The sequence below is a fragment of the Macrobrachium nipponense genome, chromosome 11 (genome assembly GCF_015104395.2).
Source record: "Macrobrachium nipponense isolate FS-2020 chromosome 11, ASM1510439v2, whole genome shotgun sequence".
In the NCBI taxonomy this organism is placed as follows: domain Eukaryota; kingdom Metazoa; phylum Arthropoda; class Malacostraca; order Decapoda; family Palaemonidae; genus Macrobrachium; species Macrobrachium nipponense.
The window spans coordinates 82,504,421-82,524,420 of NC_061087.1; the positions used below are offsets into that span (position 1 = coordinate 82,504,421).

At 35.1% G+C, this 20,000-nt stretch overlaps 1 protein-coding gene across 3 annotated transcripts in view; it reads right to left on the reverse strand.

Moving 5' to 3' along the window:
- Positions 1 to 20,000, reverse strand: part of LOC135206462 (serine/threonine-protein kinase BRSK2-like) — a 633,157-nt gene that overhangs the window by 21,027 nt on the left and 592,130 nt on the right. For all 3 annotated transcript variants that reach the window (XM_064237853.1, XM_064237841.1, XM_064237847.1), the window contains one exon: positions 7,327 to 7,477. In XM_064237853.1, coding sequence (XP_064093923.1) covers positions 7,327 to 7,477 — 151 coding nt within the window. The remainder of the gene's footprint in view (positions 1 to 7,326; positions 7,478 to 20,000) is intronic.

Below are 20,000 nucleotides of genomic sequence, written 5' to 3' on the forward strand. Positions count from 1 at the left end.
ACACATAAATATATGCACATCAACAAAGTATTATACATTCGACCCAAACGATCACATAACAGACTTGCCTGAATACACAAGCGTGAAGTATTTATACATGTTACATAATATGTCTAAAGCATTTTCCTTTATGAATAATTCCATTTGACGAAATTATGAATGTCCTTTCTCTAAGTATTACGCAAAGAAAATGTTGGTTTCTTCTAACTAAGGATATACACATAGAAATACACTAATCCACAAAGTATTATAAATTCGACCCAAAATATCCTATAACAGAACTGCTTATATATGGAAGTGTGAGGTAGCTGTGACAGGTTCCAGGAATAGACTATGAAAGTTCTTTCACTAGGTATTGCTTAAAAAAATATTCTAATTGCTCCCTAACTAAGGATATACACTTACACATTCCTACAGTATTATACATTCGTCCCAAACTGCCCTGGAACAGTATTTCCAAAATATACATTTGCGAAGCAGATGTACATATTACATGATATATCTAAAGCAGTTTCCTCTATGCTTTATTTTATTCGTTAACAAAATTATAAAAACAAATTTCCTAAGTACTACGTAATAAAATCTTAATTTCTTTCTAACTAAGTATACACATAAAAACACACAGTATTATGCATTAGACCCAAATCATCACATAATGGAAGTGCTTAAAAATGCATGTATGATGTAGCATCACATATCACATGATAATTCGAAAGTATTTTACTTTATGATCCATTTCATTCTTTGACAAAACTGAGAAAGTTCTTTCTTTAAGTATTACGTAAAGGATATTTAAATTGCTTTCTAACTAAGGATATAAATTAAACATACAGACATTCATGCAGTATTAGACATTCGTCCAAACTATCCTGTAACAGTACTGCCAACATATGCAACTATGAAGTAGCTGTACATATTACATGATATTCTGAAGCAATTCCTTTACGATTCACTTTATTCTTTGACAAAATAAAATTTCCATGGCTCATTAATTAGAGAGTTTCAAATGAGAACAGGACCTTCATTAATGGTGTCATGTGTAATTAATGATAATTCTACCTGGTTGACCCCGTTTTACATTTTTTGCAACCTTAATTTGATGAGGAATATGATGAATAACATGGGCAGTCTGGGGATAATTTGTGCTGTGGCTGGGGAGAGAGATGCGTGATATGAAGTCATACAATGATACATAAATAGCAATATAATTAAATATGCAGGGTGACAAATGAGTACATTAAAATAAACATGTATCTGTATATATCATATATGCAAACACACACACACACACACACACACATATATATATATATATATATATATATATATATATATCTATATATATATATACATATACATACACATATACACTGCGCATATACTGCATTTATGCAGATTTATATTTCTGCACATACATATAAATGTATATATAATATAGTATGTATATAGATTATATATAATATAATTTATATATATATGTGTGTGTGTGTGTGGGGTGGTGTGTGTCGTGTGTGTGTGTGTGTGTGTGTGTGTGTTGTGTGTGTGTGTATAAAAGCAAGTCTGGATGGGAATGGACATTTGACCGCAGTCTCTTCAGTGTTACAGAGTATAGTTAATATAACAAAGAAAGTAAAGTCCAAATAGGATTCATGAAACAAACTCCGTTTTAAGGCTGAAATCGATTACACATTTGCCTTAAATGGCCCACACTACTACTATCATTTCATTAACAAAGTTATCTTCGTCATATTATTTCATTCACAAAAGAAGAAATTGTTTCATAAGAGATCAAAAGTACTATTGGGTGATCTCTAACTTGTATCTCGGCTGCGAAAGAATTTCAGCCATTAATCGAGCCTTTTGTTTAGTAACAAGAGCATCAATCTACTCAATGGATGAAGGGATACGGCCATTTTAGACATAAGCTGCGTCTAAGCTAAATAAGGAAGCTGCTTTATGGGTATAAAAGCCATAATTCTCCGAAGACAGATAGCAAATATTCTCCTTATTGTTGGGAGTATGGAGTTCCCTCGAGAGTAGCGGAGAACGCCGACGAGAGAGAGAGAGAGAGAGAGAGAGAGAGAGAGAGAGAGATTAACCTTCTATTAAAATAATTTAATTATTCCCTTTATTGTATTGGTAATTAAGTTTACGCATATCATCTTTTACAGTAAATATTGTTTTAAAGCATTTTTCAGTTTTTCCCGTTTGTTTCTAAGGTTCACCGACGTTTACAAATGTTTGTTTGTTTGTTTATATGGTGTTTTTACGTTGCATGGAACCAGTGGTTATTCAGCAACGGGACTAACGGCTTTACGTGACTTCCGAACCACGTCGAAAGTGAACTTTTATCACCAGAAATACACATCTCTCAACCCTCAGTGGAACGCCCGAGATTCGAACTCGCGGCTAACGAGGTGGCACGCCAACACCATACCGAACACGCCACTGAGGTGCTCTTTACTAATGTGACCTTAGCACCTTTTTTTATTTCATTTAAGAGATATTTGTCTTTTGCGTGATCACTCCGTATGTATGTATGTGTCACTTACTATTAAACTATGAGCGAATGCTTAAAGATGTATATGAGTGGAAATTAACGCATGTATTCTTAATCGCATATCCATGCATATAAGCGCAAACATATGCAAATTAGTTAAATGAATTCGAAAGAAAATTCAATTTCTTGACAGCAATGGCTACTTCCAGTCACAATAGTTTACCGATAGCTTCATTGCGCGTAATACTGAAATTAAATTTCCAGTTTCCAAAAAGGAATTCATATTAAGACAAAAACTTCACCGAACGGTTTTTATTAACTTTTCCATTTTTAGGATTCAAATCTGCTTAAAATGAATTTTAGTTAAATAACTTGTGTTCTCTCGCAGCCAATCGACGGGAAAAGGTGTCATGTCAGATGGTTCTTGGAAAATGTTGTGAGTCTCGAGAATTATATATATAATGAATATATATATATATATATATAATATATATATATATATATATGTGAAGGGTAATTACGAGTAATTACAAAGCAAAAGAAGTAAAGTAATTATTCTAGATTTTTGGTGCGTTCAATATTTCATATAATTAGACAAATATTATACTGCAGCATATGGAGACATGCATACAACCTCACACTTACGTTATTTATGTATATACTCGTTTATATACACATATACATACGTAAATAGATGTACGGTTAAAAAGGCATGTATGTCATGTATGTATATACTAATACATACTTAAATAGATGTAAAAAGGCATGTATGTATGTATGTATATACTAATTATATGTATATATACTTAGCCAAGGCCACGGGCAGGAAAAATAAAATGGAGTACCGAGCGCTTACGTGTTTATTTCAACACATTTTCGAGGTACATGCTAAAACCACAGAGGACATCTAACAAAGTAAACATAAAAACTGAAAAAATTGAAAAACAAGTATTCAAAGTCCGGTTAAAACCAGTACAGCAGGTACAGAACAGTTCAACAGGTGATTAAAAAGAAACAACACTACAAATCTCGTTAACAACAAATGGGACCAGTTTGTACACACCTTGGCTTACATTTATTAAGTCACTGTGATATTTGATAAAAGCAGATTCAATAACATTCCTACGAGTTGAACTGTTCTGTACCTGCTGTACTGGTTTTAACCGGACTTTGAATACTTGTTTTTCAATTTTTTCAGTTTTTATGTTTACTTTGTTAGATGTTCTCTGTGGTTTTAGCATTGTACCTCGAAAATGTGTTGAAATAACACGAAAGCGCTCAGTACTCCTTCTTTTATTTTTCCTGTGGCCTTGGCTAAATATATTGTCACACGCTATTTAGTGACATATAAGCATGTATATATACATATGCCTATGATTCTTTAGATCAGAAGCAGAGCTACAAACCTTGTACAAAGTAAGACTCACTTAAAACACTGATTAAGAGTTAAGCAACAATAACCTGCAGCAATTTTAAAACAAAGCACAATTTAGAAAAAATCTAATGCGTTCAGAAATTATGCAAAATCAGGCACCATAGGAAAAAAGAAAAATAATATTATGTGAACAAACTGATGGTAAAGAAAAGGTATAAATTACAAAAGAAGAAAGAAAATAACGTTAAATAGATAATTCAGAAGAAATTCGCAGAGTAAAATGAAAACGAATGAAGGAGAAGGTAAGAACGAGCACAAAGACTGAGCAATTAGGGAAAAAGAAAAGACCAAATAAAAAGGAGAAACAAAGATGGAGGACTGCAAGCAACGGTGCAAAGAATAAAAGAAAAAAAGGGAGAACAATTGAAAACAAGGAGAAAAGAGATAACAGCTATAAAGAGAAAATACATTAAACAAAGCGTTTAAGCTTCAAGAAGTAAACTGGGGAACGGACGAAATAAAAATCACAAAAAAAGGAATGTATATGAAAAAGGGAAGAATGAATCTGAACAATATTGAAAAAAGAAGGTTCAGGAAGGTTAACTAAATTGGAGCAGTAAAACAACAAATAAAAGAAGGATGCAAAAGCAGATAAGAGGGTGAAATAAATGAAAACAGGAAAATGAAGGCGGTAAAACAACAGAGAAAAAAACGAAGGAAGATATAGGAAAATACGAAGAATTATGAAACAAAAGGAAAAAAGGAAGCAGATGGCAATAATTGAGGGAAATGAAGAATACTAAAAGTTCTAATAATAATAATAAATAAGAGAAACGACGAGAGAGAAAGGAGCTAAGGATATAAAACTAAAAGAAAATGGAATAAAATAAAAAAAAGAAATGAAGGAGACAGATGGAGAGCAATTCAAATCGACACTAAAACGAGGAAGAGAAAAAAATAAAGGAAACGGAGATATAAAAGAGGCAAAGACGGAAGAAAAATGAAGGGTGAAAATGACTAGGAAGGTCTCCTTCGAAGAGTTTTTGGCACTGGGGAAGGCTAATATTTGGCACGGATAAGGGCCACAAGGAAGGGAGGAGAGGCTGATAGGCAGGGGGGGGGGGGGGCGGGGGGGGGGGGGGGCTGATGATATAGGTTCACGTGCGGAGGATAAGGAAGGATTGATATATTTATATAATTTATTTATTAATGATGAAAATAGACTCGTATGAAAAAGGAAACAATCGGAAGTGTGGGAATGAGAGAGAGAGAGAGAGAGAGAGAGAGAGAGAGAGAGAGAGAGAGAGGATGAGCTGGAAATAATTTATCAAAGCGAGGGGAGAGATAAGAAGAAGTCATCCACCAAAGCTGATAATGTATAGCAATAAGAAAGAATTAATGAGTGCAGATAAAAAAAGAGAGAGGAGAGTGAGAGAGAGAGACAGATGGAGACATAGGAGACGAGAGAGACGAGAGAGACGAGAGAGAGAGAGAAAATAGTAAGTTCTCCCCAGTTAATAATGTTAATCGATGGTGAAAGAACTATCGATACAAAAAATATAAGAGAGAGAGAGAGAGAAAGAGAGAGGCAGATAGGAGAGAAGAGAGACGAGAGAGAGAGAGAGAGAGAGAGAGAGAGCTTCCAATTAAAAAGAAAAAGTCTGAAAAAGGCTCAGTCAATTGAAGATCAAGCACCGTGACCTGATCAGACGAAATGCCAAGAGAACGAAAAACACAGGGAAAGCCATTTAGGCCTAAAGCTACAATCAAGAGGAACAGGAAAAAGCAATACAACGGTTAAGCCTATCAGCTGAAAACCTTTTCTGGAAAACACACACAAGCGGGGTCACAAAGAGGAAAAAAACACAAATCAGTTCGATTTCCTACAAGATTTATTTCATTACCATTCTAACGGAGTAGTTGCGCCATGTTTATCTCCCCAGAATTCAGAGTTTAAACGCCATTTATTTTTAGGCCTTTTCTGTTTTCAAATTGTTTTTTTCTTTACTTATTTCTAGCTCCTTGATAAACTTTATCTTGGAATTTGAGGAGAAAGATTGGGATGGGATTAAATTATAGGTTAGAAAAGCTTTGTTTTTTTATTGTGTTCTTCTTTTTCCTTTCCTTCTTTAGATTCCTGTAAATGTAAAAGAACACAATTGTGCCGGCTTTGTCTGTCTGTCCGTCCGCACTTTATTCTATCCGCCCTAACTCTAAAAAACTACTGAGGCTACGGGGCTGCAAATTGGTATTTTGGTCATCCATCTTCCATTCATCAAACATAGCAAATTTCAATCCTCTAGCTTTAGTATTTTTTATTTTATTTAAGGTGAAAGTTAGCCATGTGTCGTGCATCTGGCAGTGCTTTCCAGAGGCATGGGACGCGCCCTTACTCTACCACATCTGGTGAGCAACTGAAACGATACCGGTCATAGCTGATGGTTTTATACATCATTATACGTTGCACAGAAAACTCGACTGCGCCGATGAAACTTGTTTATGAAGTCAATAATCATTTCTGTCAGGTCAAAAGATGCTCTGACCTCATCAAACAGGTATTTGGTCAGAGTGCTCATTTAATTTTTAAATATTATAAATATACAACAATTTAAATATAAGGAAAGAATTGTTGCTCTCATTTCCTACTGATACTTCCAAGGACCTTAGGATGCCAGGCACAATAGCATTCGGTGAAAACACCTTCTTCATAAATATTACCCGTCTGGCTAATATAATTTACGTAACGTAAAAGAAATGAAAGTCCAAAATCCATACCCATAAAAATCCTTCTTGCAACAGCTTTCTACTGTGAAAGTCTTGCCGCATCCTCTCTTCCCTCCTCCGGACCCGAACATTTTCTAATTTCCCTCATGCTGTAACCATAAACCATTTTCCCCTCTTTCGGACACCATCCACGCACATCTCTTTCCACTTCCAGGGATTCTGGAAACACAATTTTCCTCTTTTCTCTCACAAAGCTCCAGATGGCTGCTACAACCTGCTACACGACGCCGGGCGTGATACGCTATTCGCTACAGACGTTTCTTAGGGTTCTTTGAAGCAGCTTTTCGAACCCAGTTGCATTGCATTCTGCCTATTTAGTTCCCATCGGTTCTGTTTGTTCTCCTACTTAGCTGTCCAGCTTCTTCAACTTAACATAGCTCCAATTTCCATCGATCGATGAGGAGCGAAATCGGAGTCCCTTCGACCCCAGCTGTGTTGGTTTCTATTTATTTACATCTACCTGCTCCCTTTAATTCGTTCTACTCAGCTGTCCAACTTCGTCAACTTAACCTTTCTTTACCTTTCACCTTTCAATGGAAAACAAAGTGACCTTTCAATAAGCCATACGAGAGTTCAGAATACGTGCCGTCTTCTTAAACTAGCAATCACAATTACCCTGGGGCCTGGATTCCGAAGGGCCAGTTGGCGCTCTTCCGTCCCCACTTACCCTGATAACCTCCGGGCAGGCGTAGTGCGGGGAACCGCACGAAGTCTCGAGCATCGCGCCTTCTGGTTGGAGGGAAGCCATGCCGAAGTCCGCGATTCGGATGTTGTTTTTGTCGTCTAATAATAAGTTCTCCGGCTTTAAGTCTCGGTGACTGTGAATGGAAAGAGAGGAAAAATAATGAGAGATTTTCAACGTTCTTTGGCGCAGATGCTGACAAAGCGAGGAAAAGGAAGAAAATTATTTTCTTTGTGCCGTCTCTAAAGCTCCGTGCAGCATGTTTTCTAAGCAGATTTAAAATCCCGAAATAGTTCTGCGAATGAGGAGAGAGAAAATGATGTGAGTTTTAAGGTATGCATTGATATATATACGTAGATGCTGACAAGACGATGAAAAAAATTCTGATTTTCCTTCCGCCGTCTCTCCAGCTCGCTCTCGCTCTCGCTGACAGCAGATGTAAATACCTGAAAGGAATATCAATTTGAAATGCGGCGAAATTTCCCTGAAATGTGGAAAGATAATAAATAAATAAATCTACAAGCAAGTAAATAGATAATATACAAATAATAATATAAATAAACTATCAATTATTTTGTAGATAAATCAGCTAAAAACCTTTTCTTGCGATCAAGATCATACACGTTTTATAATACGAAACCGGTCTCTGCCAAGGTCAATATATTTCCTAAACGCTTTCTATTTAGAGACCCTTAATATATGGACAACCGGTAATTCGGTCTATAAGCGTTCCCAGAACCGCCATACAATTAAAATTAAAAGATAGAGCACTAGATGCCTTTTCTTCTGAATATAATTGGGAAAAAATGGATAAAAAAAAGTCAATAATTAAAATAGCATTAGAGAGAAATAAGTATTAAAATAATATTAGGCAGAAAATACAAATGCAAATTGGAAAACCCATTTACTGAACGAAATACATGTCCCCATTTTAAAAAGGAAGCCTTCAGCAAAAATCGATAAATGTTTTGAGTTATGAAATGGCGCTAACCTGACAAAAATTTATGTAAAAGAGCAAACAAGAACACATCAATGAGCATAAAATGTATTAAAAGAATATCTGCTAAGCGGTGAAAAGAAGAAAATAACGATAAAAAGAGACCCCATCGATTACTGTTAATCAATATCTTGACAAGTTTTTCCATAAGTGACGAGTTACCTCTTGGCTTCGTCCTCTCCGCTTGTTGCCACCAGACAGTGTACCATTCCCAACCCCCCCACCACAAGGCTACCATTACCTATCCTCTTTGCCACCCTCCCCCCACTACCCTGTACCATTAAACCCCCATTTACCCTCACACTATGCTTCTTGGCCTCTACCCCTCTGCTTGTAGCAATGGGCTTCCTTCCTCACCCCCACCCAACCACGAATTCCCCCATTCCTACCCATCCCCATCCCTCAAATCCCCTTCCACTACCGTACTCGTCCCCTGAGGGAGAGGGGAAGCCCGCCCCCAAATGGAAAAAGTGTAGAAGAAAAAAAAAAAATACCGCTGGGACCAGTAACAATATCTTTTTCCCGTTTCTTACTGACGAAGGTGAACTGTGCCTTGCGACACTTTGGCCCCTAACAAAGACACTTTGTTATTATAAACGTCGTAGTTCTTAGTTCTTTTTGTTTCACACCGTTATTGCTAGAGAAAGGCTTCTTTGTTTCGTTGGACAGTCTGTATAGGTTTGTCTCTTTGTTCTCAGCTTTTTGTACGTTCAGATCAATTTACGATTTTCATTTGGAACTTGCAGTAAAAAGGGGATCCAATACTCTCAAAATACAGAACATAACCATTTGTTTCCTTTTACACTGAGGCAATATATTTACATTAAGTATATATACGTACAAAACGCACACAAACACACACACAAATATAGATATATATAATATATAATATATATATATATATATATATATATATATGCACATACATTGGAATGAAGCTGCTGGCCATCCTTATAAATTTCACCCTATGTGCGACCCCAGGTTCATTATCTAGGTTAACAGAGACAACCACACATGATTTTAGGAGTACGCCTAAACCGTTCCACATTTCTAGGAATCGAAGCTAGGCCCTCTTGCTGGTGTCATGACCACTCGGTGAATTGTCTTATAAGACCGCCGTTTTTGTTTGTATATAAAAAAGATTAATGAAAATAAATGGAACTGACATTTTCACATACTTGATCGAAGACAGAAAAAATCAAATCATCAAACAATGTCACTTTCATATTAAAGGAAAGGACTGTGGTCTAGAAAATCAAATCAACGAAAAAAGTAGATAAACAAGATATGATTGTCATCCAAATCACTCCTTTCAAACAACACACACACACACACACACAAACACACACACACACACACACAACACACACACACATATTATATATATAATATATATATATATATATATATATATAATATATAATATAATATATATATATATATATATATATATATATATATATATATATATATATACACACACCAGTTTGTCTCAATCAGAAATTATATCATCCTTGACATACTAAAAAGTCTTAATAAAAAAATATATCATCCTAGACACGGAGAGAGAGAGAGAGAGAGAAAGGGTCACATGAAACCGCTTGCAAGTCGAAGTCTCAAGCACTCTCAAATGATCCTCTGTTCAATGGGGCAGATGCAAGACTCAAAACCAGTTACTGGCTGGCCCTTTTATTCCAATCCTTTCTTCTTTATGACACCCTTTCTAGATAATATTATCTCAGTTAACTAATTGATTGATTAGTTTCTGTAGGCTGCCGTCGCACCAACTATGGTTATACATATACTCAGAAAAATAATTCATACTCAAAGAGAAAACCTCAAGAAAAATTGTTCATGAAATATTTATTCATTACATTTTTCATAATTCGTTCACACGTGTTTCTCAATAATTCAGGCAAGGTAGAAAAAACCTGAAAAAAAAAGTTATTTATGAAATATATACACTCGTTTCAAACATACCTTCACACTTGGCATCAATAACAATAAAACAAAACAAAAACCTGGCAGAAATCTGAAATTAAAGCCGACGCGGTAGAAAATGAAAAGTGAAGGGAATGAGAAATCGGAGAGAGAACTCAGTCGAGGTCACAGAACCTCACACTTGCCACCGACGAGCCTTTCGAGTGTCGAGGAGATTTATATCTCTCTATTCGCTCTACCTGCAGTTTTTCATTTCAGGTAATTGCGGTATTTGTAGTTGCTGGAGTTCAGATATTATATATATATAATATATATATATATATATATATATATATATATATATATATATATAATATATATATATACTATATATATATATAAAATTCTGACTTTGTGGATGGTTACTGGAGTTCAATTAACTTTCGCTTTGAAGCAATACCCTAATATTAGTCTTCTTGCATCCTTATACATTTTTATTCATTTATTACTTTATTGTTTCTTTTTTAATAAGTGGGATCTCTTCTTTCTGTATTTCCCTTTACTTCCTCTTACTTCTTCCTAATGAACTCCATATTCTGTGGAAGCATGAATTTCAAGTTAATGGCCTTTGTGAGCTTGTTTCATATAGATGGGCTTCATCTACTGAAATAATAATAATAATAATAATAATAATAATAATAATAATAATAATAATAATAATAATAAAGTAAAATTGTCTAGTAATTCTAACCCTAGCAGGGAATGCTCCTTTGAAAAGTCAGGACAATTGTTAGAAACAATGTTCTCGCCCTTTTGGCAAAACAACCAATTTTGGATATAGGCAATCTCCGAAATACGACATCTGATACTGATGTAAAAAAGTAAATAAACAAACTAACATCGCGGGGAATGATTGGCACGCCCCATGGAAAACCTCATGACATATTTGGTTGATGGGTACCCCCGGCAGTTGCAACAACGAAAGTCCAACGCTGCGGACCACAGTAGCCATTCAACGAATAACTGGTTGGTTAACAGTTGCATTCCCGAATTGCAGGTAAGTTGAGAGGATATATTGCAACGAGACACAGCGCTGCGTAGGAGTGAAGTGGCGGTTAAGAAGACACTCCTCCGGGCTGGAGAGGGCGGACTCCTTGACCTCATGAAGAAGACAAAGTTTCGCGAAATCTGACATGTGTCAGGATCGTAATTATATTGCGCGGTCTCCCTTCCTCAGAAAATTGCACCTCAAAGATCATATGGTGTGATTTCATAAGATCAGGTTAGAATTTGGATATGAAGTGCCATTATTTATCACGAGTTTAATAAGCCTACTAATCAATACGCTTTAATATAGCAATATGAACAACAACGGCTAATACTGATATTACCAATAACATTATTACGATCATGTACCGTTACCAGTACGGGGGAACGTGGAAGCACCTTCACTTTACAACAATAAAATATGCCAAAGGGGAGTAAAAACCGTCAATCTTATTATTAATATATCTATAAAGAAGGAATGTCAATTATTTGAACAAAATTCTGGGCATTGGAATATAGTATCGTTAGCTGATGTACTTCATGATCACCTAGCTTCCTTGAATACCGTCTCAGAACCAGATTGATTTGTTCAACTTTTGTGTCCAAGCCCTGCATTTTACTGATTAGGTCTTCGCAACATAAAAGCTTAGTTTTCTATCTGATTCAGCTTAATACTCGAGAACCTACATATCCTCAGACAACATCTGAGGCTACAGTGTCTTGGATATACTATAAATATAACGAATTTGGAAAAGAAAAAAAATATACTTTGAAATTCTTGAAAACGTATAATTATTTCACTACAATACTATAATGATTTGTGAACGAAAATGATTAAGGAAACAGTCGTCATCATTTCAGAACGATAGCTCCAAAATCACAAAGCCAGAGAAACATAAAGTCATTTCAGCACAATATCTTTCAACGAGACTGAACTTGGGGCTTGAATTCTTCTGGTTAGACCAGCCAGCATTTCCAGTTATCCTTTCATACACCTTTCCTCTTGAAAACTCTGCAATCCATGCATCATTCTGTTTTCTTGTAGCAATATAGCGTCTCTCTGTTGCCACCAAAGCGATTGAATCGATCAGCATCTGCTGTTGGTTTTAAGACAAAGCCCGGTTTGGGCTTCTGTTCCTCCTTGTCATTGTCGTCAGAAAGCCAGAACTGGATTATAATCATTACTATAAATAGTGTTACCATCAACAGGGCACCAACTATATTTCTATGCGGAGACTTTGGTATAATCTAGAAAAAAAGTAATAATTGGTTCAAAGCAAAGGAGAGAGAAGCTGTATGTAGGCATTATCAATATATATCAGGAAGAGCAATGGAACTGGCAGAGAGAGAGAGAGAGAGAGAGAGAGAGAGAGAGAGAGAGAGAGAGAGAGAGCATGGAAAAAATCCCCATACCGACTGGAATCCGTTTTCATTAATCTTGTATACAACCAAGTCTTATTAAGAGGAGATTAACGGAAAACTACAAAGAAAACGCGGAAGTTGGTGGTAAACCGATCACCTACCCTTACGGATCTCTCTCTCTCTCTCTCTCTCTCTCTCTCTCTCTCTCTCTCTCTCTCTCTATATATATATATATATATATATATATATATATAATATATAAATATATATATATATAATATATATATATATATATATATATATATATATATATATAATAATAATAATGTGTGTATGTCTGTCTGTGTGTACACCTATATAAATTATGGCAGATTTAGCTTATGAGTGTGCACTCATTGCAATGCTATTTCTGCTTATCAAAATTTGTAGCCAATCTTTACCTGTGGATGACCGCATAATAGCTGCTGTCACGCACTCATATTTTACCATACTTTTTGAATAACAAATACATTAAACTCTCTATCAAAAATCACCACAGAGATATTGATTTCCGGAGACCAGTCACATAAACTAACCGTTATTTTATATTATCCAAACAAACGAAGATGAAGCTGATATACTGACAAGCAATTATTCAATCATTATTCAGCGATGAGCACATACATACATAATAAATATATATATATATATATATATATATATATATAGATATTATAATATATACACATATATATATATTCATACATAATAACTGAAAATCCCGTATAATATTTAACGCACCTTAATAACAACATGAAACAAGAGAATAAGAGAAAATGAAAACTGCTTTATTTAACCTGAAATTATTGTTGAACATTACATTTCCTTCATCAATTCTTGTAATCATTTTAAAGTCTTTTCATAGAAATCAGTGGGGCCTGAATTGATTCATAAAGGTAAACCATTCATAATCATCAACGAAATTTTCAACCTGAGCCTTTGGCATATGCCTAATTACCATTAAATTATAGAGGATTGTTTTCACGCATAAAACACACTATCTATTACAGTTCCCATTTAAAAAAATCTTTATTTAAGGCAAGAGACACGGACATAACTTCATAAACAACTGGAAAGGGCATTTGGTTTTGTGGGGGTCATCCTTCACACGTGTACTCCCGTTTTCTATGGAAAGTTGTCAAAGTCTAAGGCTGTGGCTCTCCCAATGTCACTTGTTATTCAAAGACCGCATGGAAGCAGGGAAATCACTGGACTGAATTTAGATGACCTTGCAAACAGTAACGCAGACGCGTAGATTCCTTATGGGAAATTGTACGTGTTAACCAGTTTGTGAGTGAGTTAGATACAGCCGTTTTGGGAGAAGATAGACGGTGGGACAAAAGAAAAAAATCCCTCACCTCTAAACACATACACACACAACACACACACACACACACACATATAATAATTATATATATATATATATATATATATATATAGATAGATATACAGACATACATACATACATATATATATATATATATATATATATATTATATATATATATATATATATATATATATATAATATATTCTAATAGTCACTTTTAACTTCTCTAGTTATTCACAATGTTGGATACACTTATGAACAGCAAATGGCGATATATGAATAAATTCCGATATCTATATCATAATTCGAACCAAATCGGTGTATTATGTATCACATTACACACACACACACACACACACATATATATATATATATACATATATATATATATATATAGTATATATATATATATAAATAAATATCACATCACCGCGATTCATATAACTAACTGCATCAAGCTACAAATGTCCTTTAATATCCAATTCGCTCTAACTCGGAATTAATATATTTCATGCATATATGTATATAACAAGCATTTTATCTACAATACAATAACACGTAACTGATATACATCTCCACAAATGATTTCCACCGCCTCGACCCGTAATTTCCACCGTTATTGTCTGGAAAATAAACAATGTATGCTTAACCAGACGAGCCAGGCGCCCACCATCCAAAGAGTAATATTGAAAGAAATGTTTACTCAACGTCGTAAGTGAAATACAAGTCACGGTCTCCCATCAAAGGTGTTGGCAGACTTGAGGGATTTGTCAACAAATTGACTTCCTGGACGACGGTTTTCGCAAAGGTCAAGGAGGAGTGGACCTTGGCTTATTGTCTCGAGAGGTGTTGGAGTGTAAGTTCAAACATGTGACATGATATAATGCACACGTACTTACATATATGTATGCACATACATACTACGAGATTCAGAACCTATGAAAAACAGCATCCTGGCAACAACCTTTTATCAAAGCATCGGATAAAAGGGAAAGTTGGCAAGTGTATATTTTATAACCCTACCTAATTTTTGCAAGTATTATTTAGTACCTAAGTCCAATAGTCTTGGTGCTTATCAGAGTAAAAGTGAGTTTCTACGCCAGAGCCATCAAACTCGAAGGTAAGTGGCTTTGAACACAAAAATGACGTTAACCTATGACGTCACGAGGCTCCACCCAAAATGTCTCTTCTCTGTGGCGTGGTTCTGCACACTTGCCGATGGCATATTCTGTGATTGATATTAATACCCATCTTAGGCTTCAGCGACAGCAATGATGGCGAGCAGGATTTGTCACCATCCCCTTGACTGCATTAACATTCACAATTATTATTATTATTATTATTATTATTATTATTATTATTATTATTATTATTATTATTATTATTATTATTATTATTATTATCATTATTTTGTGGAGGTTTCCTCACCACTTCCACAGCAGTTGTTGGGTCTAAGTTGTTAGCTTAGAATTCTTCCATTTTTTTATATTCGTATTCTTTCTACTTTACAAATCATTCAATGTATGCAATTCATCTACATAATGAACCAGTCTACAGCTCATTTGTTAGATCTATCTCTAATCTGGGCGGGATAACAAAAAGACAGTCCGTTTCGTTTTACCTCCAATTTCGACACTATAGTCTTCCTTTTGCTGCAGCAAAAGATAGTGTTGCCAATTAATTATTACTCAGTGTAGAAATAATTACCAATTCATGCTATAGTAAGTCTTACTACGGGTCTTCTTGCTCGTATATAAGGTGGCAAGCCATACCACAAATGCAGTCCTGCAAACACGGGGACAATTCTATACCCTGCTGGCCATTCTCGAATTTGTTGAAGCCTAGACTTCATCAGTTACTTTAGTGACTGTTACTGTCTCCCTGGTGGATTGGCGGAGCCTCATGACGTCATATATTTACGTCACGAATGGCTGTAGGATACTTCTCTGTGATTTTCTCGGTTCCGGCATCGGCCACTTCATTTTACTAAATATCAAAACTATCCAACATAGGTACTACATAATACTTATAAAAATCAGGTTAGTTTATATAATATAAATTCGCCAACTTTCACTTTTATCCGATACTTTGGTAAAAAGATGTTGCCGAACAACTGTGTTTCATTGGCTTTGAATCCCTTGATAGCCACATATTTTCCCATAAGGAAATTCTTGAAAGAAAGCGACAGACTGCTTAGTACTTTCATTTCATGCACTTTACACATCTTGGGGCACAGATGCATAAACATGAAAGCACTGAGTATATTTATGATTTTTAATACACACACACACACACACACACACACAGAGAGAGAGAGAGAGAGAGTAGGAGAGAAGAGAGAGAGAGAGAGAGAGAGAGCTGGAAACTTTTTTTTCTTCGACTCGTTTGCGCTCTATATCGTGTCCCTTTAAGTACGCGTGCACGTTTTGATTATGTGAATACATTTGCATGTTTGCATGCTTTCCCGGTGATGGCACCAACCATCAAAAGCTTATGCAGGCAGAAATTGTTGATGGGATGTAATGGAGTGATATTCTTCGAATTTATTTTTGCCAATCAATCGCTTTTATAAGAAAAAAAATGGGTTTCCTGGTAGTATGTATATATAAATATGTGTGTCTGTGCGCGGGCGCGTGCATATATTATATATATGAATAGTTTATAATATATATAATATATATATAATATAATATATACATATACGTTATATTATATACTATAATACCGTATATGATATGTGCGTGTTGCGTTAATATGTGCATGGTAGATATATGTATATACATAAAATAAATATACACATAATATACATACACACACATTACACACACGCACACACACACACACACACACATATATATAATATATATATATATATATGTATATATATATATATATATATATCTATATATATATATATATATACACTATCGCATATCATATATGTGTGTGATACACAGTCTAGTATAATAAACATATATACAATTTTCAAGACTACCACAGACCTACGGTTCCGAAACCTAACTTTAAAACATTTTCTAACAAAAACGTAAAAGGAAAAAGGAAGACCAAAGATAAAAATGGGTCTGGAAATAAAAAAAAAAAGAAAAAAAAGGAAGGACCAGAAAAATCCTGACTTGAAATGCATCCAGCTTGATGCAACTCTAATTGGCAGCGTGCCAGGCGCTACTAGTAACTTCTGCGCTACATCCCTTTGAATGGACAGCTGGTATTCCCGGCGGAAGTGAGCTATCTCATTCCAAACCGGAGAATATTCCCTTCTGTCAGCTTGTTTGAGCCTTTTTTTTTCTTCTTAATGTCAGGCATGTTATAAATCTATTGTCTGTTTTTACTCGTTTGTTTGTTTGTAAGGTGTTTTTACGTTGCATGGAACCAGTGGTTATTCAGCAACGGGGCCAACGGCTTTACGTGACTTCCGAACCACGTCGAGAGTGAACTTCCATTACCAGAAATACACATCTCTGAACCCTCAATAGAATGCCCGAGAATCGAACTCGCGGACACAGAGGTGGCACGCCAAGACCAAACCAATCACGCCACTGGGGCGCTGTCTGTCTGTTTCTACTGAACATGGGGCATTCGGTTTCCAGGATTTAATGTATGAATAAGTTTGAACGAGGACAATTTTGAATTTGCTTTAAATTCTGTCGACTGCTGAAAACAATTATTAAGAAAAATTATTTCTCTAGAACTTATTAGAAAAGTCATATAGATTTTAGATAGAGTCAATACGAATGAATTTGATTAAAGGTTATATAAATTAATACTAAGTCTTATCTTTAGTTCCCATGCATAAACACCTCTATACACACACACACACACACACACACACACACATATATATATATATATATATTATATAAAAAATATAAGTGCATGTGTGTGAGTGAGAAAGAACATGTGTGCGCTAGTTACTGTGTGTGGAAGACTCACAACTACATGTCCTGTTCTCACAAACAACTCAGCCATGTATGTAAAACCGGAAAACATGGTTCACACAAAACAAAACCACACAACTATATCTGAAAATAAATGAAGACGTGAAAAACAGAAAAAAATATAACATAGATGCAGACAAACACAATATTTGGACTGAGTCAAGATACCCATGAATAAATAAATACTGATATGGAAATTCATAATAGCTGATAATAAAGTTTCGTAGAAAATAGAAAATTAAAAAAATAAGAAGAGCCACACACATACAAATACATTCAGTTATTAGCACGAGCTAAGAAAAACTTTAAGAAAATCATGAAAAAAATACAACAAAATGAATAAATGAAAACGCAATACGAAATTCTTATCTTGAATGACATCTTATAAAACAACTGGAAGTTCTTTTATAAGAAATTAAAATGAAAATAAAAGTAAAAAAAAAAAAAAAAAATTTCTCTCTTTCACACACACAAACAAAATACACATTTCTTAACCTAAATAAAGCGACGCTTTCAAAATTGCCTGTGTCGCTATTCTAAACAATTTTCGAAAATGAAACGGAAGCACAAAAGGGAGGAGAGAAAATTCACACAAACAATACTTATTATGAGCGATGAAATCCGTCTCTGCAAATAATGAAACCATTAAAGTTGTTCGCTCCGTTAAGGAGAGACGTTTATCTCCGGATGACGTGGAGTGTCTCTGACGTCCCATCAACGAAAAACAAATTATCTTGAATATAAAAAATAGAGAGACATTTCCCAAGAACGCTCCCGCCGCCGACTCAGGCCAGGACAGACCTTTCTTTCTCCCCACTATCACACCCCCCAATTACGCCCACGGCCCCGTACCAAAGGCGTATCTTTTTCTCCAGTGGCTGAGGTTTTCACACGCTATGACTGGATGCTAAAAGGAAACAGAGCCATTCTTAAGTTAAATAAAAATAATGTCAAAATTTTTTAATGATAATAATAAAACCTAAGAGGATGTCTGGAATCTCAGACGAAACGTCGCGGTCCTACAAAAGGAATAGAAAGGAATATAACTGAATTTTACCTGCAATAAACCCTACGGGATATATCCTGAAAATTTGACTACCACCACCGGAATTTTTTATTAACAAAATTCAATCGACTTTGACTATTACCTATTTGAGACATGCCAACCTTCGGTGCGCTGCTCACCAGTTTAAGCAACAATGAGAAAACAATAATTAGAAAAATAGAGGAGCACCTTTATAAAATTAACGCAGCTGAGGCAGCAATTTGTTTTAATAAAACATGTTTAAAAGAGGGTTTACTTCCAGAATAAAATAATAATAATAATAATAATAATAACTTACTAGGAGGCTATTACAACTATGGACAAGACCGATTCGTAGATTTGTGACCTACTGAGTTGATTTTGTAGGGCATGACCCAAGAAACATAACTTTTATCTGTCACACAAACATGTAGTTGGCAAACACTCCCTTTACGGAGAAATGGGCATAGATTGAAATAATAATAATAATAATAATATAATAATAATAAATAATAATAATAAAATAATAATAATAATACGAGAGAGAAAAGGTTGATAAGTATCAAGACCTGAAAATAGAAATAAGGAGGATATGGGATATGCCAGTGGAAATTTACCCATAGTAATAGGAACACTAGGCACGATCCCAAGATCCCTGAAAAGGAACCTGGAAAAAACTCGATGCCGCCAAGTAGCTCCAGAACTCATAACAGAAAAGTGGGCTCGCCTAGAAACATGCACACTACGGTTAAGAAAAAGTGATGGCACATCCTAAGGAAGGGGCAGGAATGCAACCCGGAACCCCACCTATAAAAACCACAAAAAACCCACTCGAATAGGATGACTGATAGAAAAAGGGGTTGAATTTCAGAATTAAATTATTTTTTAGACTGCAGATTGTTATTACTGTTAATATCAATACCTAGTTACACATACCACACCAATAAAGGCTTTCATAACATCGAAAGAAGTTTTACCGTTTTTT